A 12,602-nucleotide genomic window follows, 5' to 3' on the forward strand; every position below is an offset into this window, starting at 1 on the left:
TCTATTGGTGCTTGGTGAGGGTTGTGTCTATTCTGGCTCCAAAACAATCGAATCTATCAGACTAATAAGACGTGTTATGCGTTCTCAGCCGTTGGATAGAAAATTTACACTTGAAAATCGTGACTAACATCGTGTGTTAGTCGCGCCGTACCACTTTTTGGAGCGAAAATAAACGCGTCCCTTGGTGATGGCTGAAGCTATTCTGGCTCCAAAACCGACCTTCTGTACAACGTAATAGCAACGTGTTAGTCAATCATAGCAGTTTATTGCGAAATCGACGGTGTAAAACACGCGACTAACACGTGCGTTAGTCAATCTATACTGCCGTTTTGGAACCAGAATAGACACGTCCCTTGGTGAGTGCATGACTCCCACATATCTAATAGCAAAAAGTAATTTGTGTACAACCTCCATTATATAAAATATGGAAAACCGATTTATATACCATGAATTTATTATAATTTAATAATTTTTCATGGGATATTTAGATAGCGGATGCTTTATCTGTTTACACGCGGAAAGCATTTTGGGGGTTTGCTTGAAGTTTGAGAACACGTTGCGTTGTTCCTACGCTCCGTGTTATGCCATTTAGGTTCTCCGCTCTCTTATACTATTTTCACTAGCCAAGAAACAGGAATAAATAGGAGGGCGAAAGAGAAGGAAGCACAATATGCAGTTGCAGGGGATTGGGAAGGCAATTGTAATAGCGATAGCGATAGCGATATTGGGAGTAGGGAGCATGAGGGCAACGGCCATGGGGACTTTGGGCGGCAAGCATGCTGTACAAGGCTCTGAGAACAGCTTGGAGATAGAGGAGCTTGGACGCTTTGCCATTCAACACCATAATATCCAACGGGTATGTGTATTTCTTGTCATCTTACAACTTCTGCTATACCCTTAATTTCTTTAATTTTTAGGTTTTGATTGTGTGTTCAACTTCAGAAGGAGAATGAGAAAGAGCTTCTGTCATTTAGTCGAGTGGTGAAGGTAGATCAGCAAGTGGTAGCGGGGACCGTGTACCATCTCACACTCGAGGCCAAAGAGGATGGAGATTCTGCTCCCAAACTGTATGAGGCCAAGGTTTGGGTAAAGCCATGGGAAAATTTCAAGGAGTTGCAGGATTTCAAGCCTTCTTCTTCCTCCCCATCAATCACCACTGCTGACCTCGGCGTCAAGCATGGTAAGTTACCTTATTTTTTCGAATTTCATAACTGTAGGCTTTTTATTTTCCACAAGGATTTGTTAGGTTTTGAGTCATTTTTTGCCAGATCCAAACTTCATAATTGTAAGGTTTCAATTTTTTTTTAAGTTGATGTATTAGGTATTGAGTCAGACCCCGGATTCATAATTGTAGGGTTCTAAAACGGTGTCTCAGGTTTTGAGTATTTTTTTAAAACCCATCTAGCTGATGATTTATATTGTACAGCTGAATCTCAGTGAATCATCCCATAATTTGATAGATTGGCGTAAACAATTCTTATATAAAAGATTACATAGTCGAATTCTAATAATTCATCAGATTTACCCTGTTTTTCATATTATACATTTGGTGGTTCGATGGAGGGCACTTGGGCTTAGGCTTTGGCCTTTTTGTTAAGATGGTCATATGAGACCGTTTTCAACTTCTCTAATCTAATGATCCAACGAAATGATGCTTCTGGGTATATCTTAGCCATTACTGCTCAGGGCAAATAGCTGGCAAACGAGTTGTATGGAATTCCTTGGCAACTGTTACGAAAGGAACGCAAACAAAAATAATACTCATTTCATATTTTAAACCTCGTGGGGTCTTGGCTTGGGCTTATTGTCTTTCTTAGGGGAAAGGATTTAGTTTAGTGTGTTTGCGTTCTAATTTTTGTGATAGAAGTTGTTAATTTAATACCTCATATTTGTTGTGTTGTGACTGTTGTTATTGCCGATGATAAATACCAATAATTAAATGAAATATATTATTTATTATGAAAAGTAACCAATCAGCGACATCAGCTGTATAAGTATTGGGCCCTTTTGGATGTCTATTGGTCTCACTTTTTTTTTTTTTTTAATTAAACTGTTTTGGACAAAAAGCATGTTCTGATGAGATGATGTGGCCTTGAAACCTTTAGTTATAAGCAGGGGACTTGCTAAGTACTATTTTTTTTTTTTCTTTAATTAAACTGTTTTGGACACTTGAGCAAAAATCATGTTCTGATGAGATGATGCATGTTCTGATGAGATGATGTGGCCCTGAAACCTTAGTTATAAGCAGGGGACTTGCTAAGTAATTGGATGTCTATTGGTCTCACTTTTTTTTTGTTTTTTTTAAAACTGTTTTGGATACTTGAGCAAAAAGCATGTTCTGATGAGATGATGCATGTTCTGATGAGATGATGTGGCCCTGAAACCTTAGTTATAAGCAGGGGACTTGCTAAGTAATTGGATGTCTATTGGTCTCACTTTTTTTTTTCTTTTTTTTAAAACTGTTTTGGATACTTGAGCAAAAAGCATGTTCTGATGAGATGATGTGGCCCTGAAACCTTAGTTATAAGCAGGGGACTTGCTAAGTAAGCTGCTGTGTGAAGTTAGGGTGCACAACTACTGGATCCTCTCTCCTAATATGATCACATGCTTTTCTCTTTTTCTTAATATAATAATAAAAGATTGTATCAACCTCTCTGACCTGATGACCCCCTGAAATGGCGCTTCTTGGTATGCCTTAGCCACTGTTGCACAGGGCTATTTTGTTGTGAAACTATTTCTCTGGAATTCTAGATGTCTTTTTGACCACTGCTATGAAAAAATCATGTCATTTTATAGATATGATGGTTTTGAGTAGCGAACTGGCGCGCGTAGGCTTTGGTCCCTTTGCTAATATCGTATAGGCTTAGGCATTGCTTTTTGACTACTATGCCGTATGAGATCGATGTCAACTTCTCTAACCTGATGACCTCGTTAAATGGCGCTTCTCGGCATTTTTCAGCAAGTATTCGTTAGGGCTATTCTGTTGTGAACTTGATTCTATGGAACTTCCAGTCGGTTTTGTGTTTTGGCAACCATTAGGAAAGAACTACAAACAAGAAGATCATGCTGCTACGAGAAACCAAGGTTATATCCTTTCCTTTTGGTAAAGTGTAGGGATTGATAAAATACGGTCATAGGTTATTATGTGAAAGGTTTTGTACCTCTACCATAGATCAACTAGTAGGATTTCATGGGAAGATTGTGGCAACAACTATCTCCATATTGGCATTTGAACAAGATTGTGGCAACAGCTATCTCCATAATGGCATTTGAACCCCACCGAGACCGTTAACGTGATAGCGGCAGCCTACTTCATGAGCAATTCTGCGTTATCCTTATTTAGCTCATCCATCAATGTTTTGAGCACCGCATCTTATCAGGAAATTGCCTATTGGCTTCTCCTATCCTCTTATGCTGTTTTCCGCCCTTATCATTCAATAGTAGATGAAATTGGGTATATGAATTTTTAGGATTCTTACTTTACTTTTTTCACTAGGGAGATGATTAATGATTTAAGATTTCCACAATCAATAATTACTCTTTTCACTAGGGAGATGATTAATGATTTAAGATTTCCACAATCAATAATATATGAAATTAATTCTTAACAGTAGTATTTGAGATAAGGATTATATTATGGGTTGCATTTTCTTGAATTTATTGTACAAAGTGAGTGTTGGAAACATAGACCAATGAGATATTTTGGTTTGTGTACGGCAGAGGGGTTGGGTTCAGGGTGGCGTGAGGTTCCAGTACATGACCCTGTCGTTAAAGAAGCAGCTGAACATGCTGTGAGCAATATTCAGCAGAGGTCTAATTCCTTGGCAGCTTATATGCTGCAGGAGATTCTTTTGGCAAAGGCTGAGGTTAGTCTGTCTGTATTTGCGTTAACCTATTATAACTCAACTTATTACTAACAGTGATCTCTTCTTCAGGTAATTGATGGTTTTGCTAAGTTTGACCTACTTTTGAAAACTAAAAGGGGAGTTAAAGAGGAGCAACACAAGGTGGAGATGCATCGCAATCTTGAGGGTGATTGGATGTTGAAATCACATTCCACTGATTTGGGGCATTGATTATTTAAATCCTCTTTCAGCGGGTGGCTCTCTATTACTGTAGATGAAGCACTGTATGCATGCAATAGACATGATATTCAAGTGGATGTTTTCTGTTAATGGCCAGTGTAGATGCTCGCAATAATATTTGTTAGCGAAGATTCGACATCTTATCACTGGCTGCTAAATAATGTGACCTTAGATCTCTTCCCCTTATCTGGATGTTTTTTTTTTGATTTTGAACTACTTTTGCTGTTACATTCATGAAAATAATTAATAACAGTCTTGACAATATCGCACGACTTTTGACGCTTCTCATTGCTTTGATCTTCTGCATGGTGACATTGACAGAAAGAGAGGAAGTTGGAAACAATGAAGTATAAAGGGAGAATTGATGATTGAAATTGAAAATGCAAATTTATTTTCTTTAATCTTTGAATTTGGCTTTCCAATGCATAGGAGAAATCGTGGAGTCGTTGAGAGATGAGTAGAATTTAGACCCTAGTCAATTGTAATTTGCTTATATCCTTTCTGATTTGAAAGAGATAATCCATCTAATCGGAGCTGAACTATGTAGGCGGAAGAGATGCATCATCCACCCATCGGATAATATGGGGTACGGGTGTTACTATCATATTCATACGCCTGGTTACTGGTATAGCTCGAGATTGGAAATTGGGTGGCACAGATATATTGGTATAGTTTTTGCGCAAACTACTTATTAGAATAGTGTAGGGTAGATTTGATTATAATTATTTTTTAATTTTTTCAACTTCTCAACAATCTTTTAGGTTGTTGAACTTTTATATATTATTAGCTGATGTTAAATCTAATCATAAATTACAACCAAACTATTATAAACAATATAAAATAAATTTAGTTGATTGTTATGGATGATTTTGGCTACTTGAACTTATATATATTATTAGCTGATGTTAAATCTAATCATAAATTACAACCAAACTATTATAAACAATAAAAAATAAAATAAATTACTCAAAAAATTGTTAGTTGATTGTTATGGATGATTTTGGCTATAAATTATGCCCTGGTTTGATGTTAAATCTAATCATAAATTACAACCAAACTATTATAAACAATAAAAAATAAAATAAATTACTCAAAAAATTGTTAGTTGATTGTTATGGATGATTTTGGCTACAAATTATGCCCTGGTTTGATGTTAAATCTAATCATAAATTACAACCAAACTATTATAAACAATAAAAAATAAAATAAATTACTCAAAAAATTGTTAGTTGATTGTTATGGATGATTTTGGCTACAAATTATGCCCTGCTCAAACCATTTGAAGTAAGATTTTGAGCTACAAATTAAGTAGCTCAACCATTGAAGCCTCTTTACTACAAGACTCAAATTTCAAACTGTTATAAAAAATAAGAAATAAAATAAATTACTCAAAAAATTGTTAGCTGATTGTTATGGATGATGCCTTGCTCAAACCATTTGAAGTAAGATTTTGACCTACAAATTAAGTAGCTCAACCATTGAAGCCTCTTTACTTCAAGACTCAAATTTGGTTTATATGGTAACTTGTGCTTTGTTGGACAGTTTCTATTTTGTGCATTATAGATTACAACGAGGATTTAGATTATTAATTTTATGTTTAATTCATAATTTATATGGTAAATTATGTTTGGTTAGATAGATTGTATTATGTGCTTTGTTAGATCGATTGTATTATGTGCATTAGATACATTAATGTAGAATTAGGCTCATAATTTACATGATAAATTTTTTTGTTGGATTAGTATACCTAAATTATGTTTTTGTTAGTTAGATTGTATCTCGTATTAGATACATTAATTCTTCATTCGGTTTATAATTTACATAATAAATTATACTTTATTAGATAAATTATACTTGTTCATTAGAGGCCAAAGGGAAATTTTTCACATGATTATTTTTTTAGTTTTCATTTTTAGTTTTCAAAATTATTTAAAATGGCTCACAAATGTCAAAGTATAATAGACTTATTTTACATTATGTTTCATGAATGGTATATTTAGATAAATACATTTGGTTTGGTTTATATGTTAAATTATATTTTGTTAACATATTCTATTCTACATCACAACAGAGATTGCGATAAATTTTGTTTGTTGGAACAGTTTCTATTCTATTCTATGCATTATAGGTCACAATTGGTTTTTTCTTTGGAAATTCATTCTATTTTAGTGTGTTCAAGATAATATGAAATATTGAAGTACGTGCATCTTTTTTTTCATTTTTTTGATGAATAGGCAATTCCATTAATTTTTAAATAAAAGTACACTTCACAAAAAAAAAATAGGGGATCCGGGATCACCCTTCAAGAGTTAGATGGGCAACAACAAAAAATGTAGGAAACAAAGAAATGACACAATAGTAAGTAGTTAGAGCAGTGGCAGCGAGAGGTGGAGGATCGCGATCATCTTTTGGACCCCATACATTAGCAAGGTCAGGGTTGTCGTCTTGGAGGGATCATCTTTCTTCTCAATTGTCGTCTCTTCGTTCTCCTTTTCCTTCTTAGCCGAGAAAATAGCTAAGGGCAGTCGCGGGAACCCTTTCGAAGAACTAGGCCAAGTATTATCACCATCGGTATTCGACCAGTCAAAACTACGTGCAGGAAAATCTGCATTCCCTGTGCCCCACTTGGAGGTGAAGCCACCACGTAGCGAAGAGGTGGAGTGTCGTCGAATGAGATCTCTACTACCGTTGAATTGATGGCGGGGAATCTGGGCTTGTGGGGTTTGTGAGCAAACAAGTAGAGGAGTTGTGGTCGCGTCGCCAACCATGGGGCATAGATCGTTCACAGGCAACAGAAAGGTCTGAAGGCACCTTGGCAACCATACAAGGGGCATTTCCCTAATGATTAAGCAACACTTGCAAGTGGGTCACCTCGAGTGCAACTTGGCACCCAACTTGGCACGCATCCTAGCACATTGGCACCCACCCACCCTGACACACCTTGGCACCCACCCTGGCACCCACCTTGGCACCCACCTTGACACCCAACCCAACATAATATTATTACAAATATAGGCTTTAGTATAAAGCAAAACATGAATATTAAAAGAGTTGTGAGAAAACAAAATAGCATTTCTATCCTTCCATAATGTGAAGAGGATTTCCACCCTGAAAGCATGCCAAATCTATGTGAATTTGAAGGGAATCTGAGGGGAATCCCTTAGAAGAGCCATATGCCAAGAGAAGGGTTAAGGTTGAAATGGCTTAAAAAAAATGATGAATCCAATTCCACAAATGTTGAGCTTGGCCGCAAAATTAGAAAAGATGGGTGAAAGTTTTTGGTTACTTGCAAAATGGGCAACGAGGATTAGGAACTCCCATATATCTCAAATGAGCACCCAATGACAAGCCTTGGAAAAGAATACACCAAGCAAAATGAGCCAAGCTTACGCTCAATAATGGTGGATCATATAGTTTTGGAATCTGTAGCGCCATGTGTGCTATGAAGAGTACAAATACCACTGGAGATTCAAAGCCGAGACAATAGGCAAATGAGGCACAAACCAATGGTAACCCAACTTGGGCTTATAGTTGCAGAAGGGAGTGTTGGGATACCGACACCAACACCAAAATTTCCACCAAGGTTTGATAGAATGAATGCCCAACTTATGTAGCATATTCAGAGGCAGATCGACACGACAAGGTCAAATGTCTGTCGAACTGGTCGAGTGAGGTGAATTTGGATCTGCATATCCTCCTAAGAGCAGATATTCATAGTGATCCTGGAAAAAAGATCTCTAGGGGTGTGATTGCTGCACTTATGAAAGCATAGAGCACTAACCCTAGGGATGCGGGCTAAAGGAAGCCCTTGAATTTGAACGAGCATGACCACCAAATATTATGTTGATTAAAAGAAAGACCATCCCTAAATCCAACACTATCTCAATGACGCTAGGGTTTGACGATTTCTTAGGCACGCCAAATGCTTTTGGCAACAAAACTGTCTTGAATGTGCACTAAATCTTTCTTGACAAGAAGGGTTTGAAAGCCAATCCCTTTTCAAGAAGGCCTATTGGCCAGATATATGACAAAAATGCATGTCTAAGAAGAAATTTCTAAGCCTCATCACTAGTAATGGCCTGAACAACCCATTTAGCACACATGGCAAGACCCTACTTCTGAGTAGAAAGAAGGCCAAGCCCTCTTAACTCCCTGGGAAGACAACAATATTCCCATGCGACTTTGTGAAAGCCATGATGATTAGTTGCTGAAGCCCACAATTTTTTTTGAAGAAGCTTCTCAAGTTTGTTATGAGAAGCTTTCGAGGGGGCCCAACGGGAGGAATAGTACACATGGGTAGTAGCAAAAATCTTTCAACAAATTCGGAATTTACTAGCCAATGAGAGTGGCTTAGTAATCCAGTAAGCCACCTTCTTTTCAATTCTGGTGAGAACCGCATTCCGAAGATCCACAGGGGAGCCTTGGAAGGAAAAGGGAATGCCTGAAAATCTAAAGATTTCCTCACGTTGAATCTATTTCCACCCATATTCGAGAATTCAAGGAGGGGGCGAGAGAAACGATTGACTTTAACACCAGGTTTTGTGCCGTCAAATTGCCGACCTAGAAGCCAAACAAGAAGTATCAAGGCATTGAAGAGCCTTGTGAACATTATCTTCATCCTTAATAAGAGTGAGGGAGGAATCATTTGCAAAATGGCCATCTAAGAAGGTGACTTAGTTAGGAAATCCCCTTGATGCACCTAGTAGAAATGACAACTACAAGGAGGTAGCCAAAACCTTTAGCAACCAACACATTGAAGGAGGGAGCCAACGGACAACCTTTGCAGATGTATCAAAATAATTGGAAAGTCAAAGATTGAAGGCCATTGATGGTGAGACAAGTTGAGGTGTCTCCAAAAAGCATTTGCACAAATTGAATGAAATGAGGACCAAATCCTTAAGCTCGAAGCATAACAATAATGAAAGGCCATTTAATACGATCATAGGCTTTAGCAAAGTCTATCTTGACAAAAATGGCATTTTGTTTAGAGCACTAAGCCCACTCCATACCTTCCCAAATTGCAATGATATCATCCAAAATAAATCTGCACTAAATAAAGCCCGTCTGTTCAGGGTGGACAATTTGAGGAAGCAGATGGTGAATCTTAAGGGCCAATGCTTTAGCAATGATCTTATAGGAAACATTGAGCGATGTGATAGATTGCCAGTTGCAAATATCCTCAGAATATCCCCAGGGTCCCCTACCTTAAGAATGAACTTAATATTCCCTTTGTCAGTCTAGTGGTTGCATCAGGCATTAACAAGTCAATCTTTTGGTGCAATGACAACCACACTTGTAACAAGTGGTATCAGAGCTTGGTCACATGTTCAAACCCCTCACTTGCGCTGGTGGGGATTGTTGCAAGGTGTGTGCCCTTGGTCTCCTTGTGTTGTGCAACTCAACGCTCAGGTTTGTGACATGGCTTAACCGCCTCCTGTGGATTCTATAAGTCTAGTGGTTGTATCGGGCATTAACATGTCGATCTTTTGGTGCAATGACAATCACACTTGTAACAAAACAATGGATCTAGGATGGAGGCATTTGCCTTCAACTGCTCCAATGCTTGTAGCAAGGCAGTAGAACACTTACGCACATCTTTTATTTTTTCTATGACCAATTTCACCATATGATCCAAAATCTTTTCAAATACAACAAAGATTTCATTTCTAACCCCTTCTATAGTATCTTCATTGAGCCTTTTCAACTTTTCAATTTCCTTCTTCCAACCTTGTTTCAATGTATTAATTTGTTCCATAGAAATTGTATCAACACTAGGCTCTTGAGCCATGGGGATTGATAGATTAGAATCTTTTTGCCTAGATATGACATTGCTCCTAATTGTTGTTTTACTTGTACATTTTCTATAAAAAAACTATTCATCTCTTCATTCATATCAGCTTGAGCCCTCTCATATACCACCAATTTGAGCTCTGTATTCTTGACAGTTTCTTCAATGAACATGGCCAAATGCATTATCATGGTGGTTGCTTCCAATGTCAAAGTGTCCTTGAGTGTTTTGACCATAGTTGTTCATCTGATATCTTAACAACATTAAGCAACTTTAGCTTTTCTATATTTTTTTACTTTAACCACTAGGCCAAAATTTCAATTTTAAGGTTGTACCTTGTGCCACTCATCCCTTATTTTGAATCGAACTTTGAAATCAACATAGGGTCCTCTTGGTTTCTTTCTTGATCAAGAAAAAATAGTTTTTGTATCTCCATACCCAGAATAATCAACATATCACTCTTCAACACCATCCTTCTAGCTTCATCAAGAGCGATGTCAATCTTGTTTATCCTGAGTTCTTTGAAAGTTTGGATAACAATATCATCATGCTGAGACTCATCTACCCCATCTTGTTTATTCACACTCTTTCCTCAAATTAGTTCATCTTCATTTTACCAAAAACCTTTAAACTCAGGTGTTTTTATAAACTCATCATCCTCTATAAATTTGACAGAAGCTACAACCATTTCATCTTCATGTGGCACTTGTTCATTTTGTGCTTGCATGTCCCTCCTAGCCTTGGGCTTGTGAGTTGCGGTTTCATATAGGAGGTGACTTTGAAGGTTGATCAACCTTTACATTATCCCTCATCTTCCTTAGTATACTGACTTACTCATCTATATCCCCCACTCCTATCATTTCATATGATACAAGGGGAATATAATCATCAACCTTTTCTCTTTTAGACAATGGTTGATAAAGTGGTGAATTTGTTGAAGGCTACTCCATATAGATTGCATCTTTAGGAGATTTCCTGACTGAGAGTTTTGTAGGCTTGGATGGTTGATTGTCATTCTCCATTATTGATTTACCATAAAACTTTTCAAAGCTATCAATTATCAAATCAATCCTCTTAAGAGATTTATTTTCTTATATATAAAATCCTAAAAAATGTGGGTCCTTCTTCCTTTCTTCCTCAAGTTTCATCAATATATTCCATTTCCTTTTTCTCTGAAAGACTTCTGAAGCTATAACATAGTTCCTTATAACAATCTCATCATAATTCACCTCATGAGTGATCCCCACCTTAGTAAAAAATTTTTTCTCACAAAGTTCATATGCCCTTTAGGATCAAAGACCCTCTCCACTCCTAACCTCAAGGAATACATCCCCTTCAAATAGTTTTGCAACTCTTCAAGAGTATCAGAACCAATAGAAAAGTATGCAAATATAGTCACATGTGGCAATAATGTGCCCTTATTTTTCCTTTCCATAGCATCCTTTTACATCAACATCATCTGCCACATTAATTCCAAAAAGCTTACCCTTGCAAAAACAAATTTGGGCATATGGAGGGGAGCTTAAGGGAATCTATAGATTTTAATATTTGTTTAATCAGACATGAAGAACCAATTACCAAAATTATGTGTATGCCCCTTCTCTAGTTTTAGGGCCAATATTCTCCATTATCTATAGAGGCAACCTTGGTGAGATATTATTCAAAGTAGCCATAATTGTGATTGCAAAATCACCATGGAAAATCACATAATCATTGTTCAACACCTTCTATCCCATACATAACACCAACATTGAATTGGAAATATCTTTCCTTGGTCATTGAGCATTCCCAAGTCTAGCCTTTGGCTCCATTTATTTTTATTCTGATACAAAATCAAATGGTACAATATAGAGTAATGTCTAAAATCAAATGAACTTTTGACTTTCTTCAATTTGAGAAATTCTTCATGTATCCTCCTTTTTATCTCTAAAGAAAAATCAAATTCTACATTTACTTCTAATTTTTTAATCCTTGTAGCCATCATCATCAAGCTGATAGGCATTTTACTCACCACATCTATTCCCAACACTTGACACAAGGCAAAATACATTCTTTTGAAATATGTTAGAGAATCATCCACTAAAATGGATCATTTTCCAATGAATAAATGGCCATTCTATTATTATTTACACCCCTTCTCATGTACATTGGAATCTCATCACTCTGATAAATGTTCCTCAACCTCTTATAATCTTGCTCAAATATTTGTAGGCCAATCTTGGTGAGAGCCTATTTGTTTAGCATGAAGCATTCTGTGACGATAGTCCTAGTTTATACTACCAAAGGTGACCCACTAGGCATCCTTACAGTCCTTGTAACTGCATGGCAGTGTTCTGTCAGTATCCTAATGAGCTCAATATCAACAAAAAAATTGGGCACTATCAACTTGGCTAAGTCCAAGGTCCAAGTATTCGAGATATGAATTTTATTAGTTCTCTTATCATAGAAATACCAAAGTAAATACCAATCGGGGATGGGAATTGTAGCATCCCTACACCCTTGATTCTCATCCTTAAAAAAATTCTTTGTGTTAGGTCCCAGAGACAACTGAGGGGGGGTGGGGAGGGGGTGAATCAGTTGTCAAATAAATTCAAACCAAAAACTTATTAACCAACTTAATGCTTAATATCGGTAAACCAGTTAAATATGCTGGTAGACAGTTTTAACAGTAAATTGCTATACCGGTAAGGATTAATGCATGAAACATAAACATAAAGTCATCCACAACA

The 12,602-nt window shown here is 36.9% G+C and overlaps 1 protein-coding gene across 1 annotated transcript; it reads left to right on the forward strand.

Annotated features, from left to right (window-relative positions):
• Positions 1-515: 515 nt before the first annotated feature.
• LOC131065686 (cysteine proteinase inhibitor 12) lies at positions 516-4,349 on the forward strand. The gene is made up of 4 exons (XM_058000273.2): positions 516-856; positions 943-1,180; positions 3,721-3,866; positions 3,936-4,349. Exons 1-4 carry the CDS (start codon positions 671-673, stop codon positions 4,074-4,076), a joined length of 711 nt encoding a protein of 236 aa, XP_057856256.1. The 5' UTR covers positions 516-670; the 3' UTR covers positions 4,077-4,349.
• Positions 4,350-12,602: the final 8,253 nt, after the last annotated feature.

This window comes from Cryptomeria japonica, chromosome 1 (genome assembly GCF_030272615.1).
Source record: "Cryptomeria japonica chromosome 1, Sugi_1.0, whole genome shotgun sequence".
Lineage (NCBI taxonomy): Eukaryota > Viridiplantae > Streptophyta > Pinopsida > Cupressales > Cupressaceae > Cryptomeria > Cryptomeria japonica.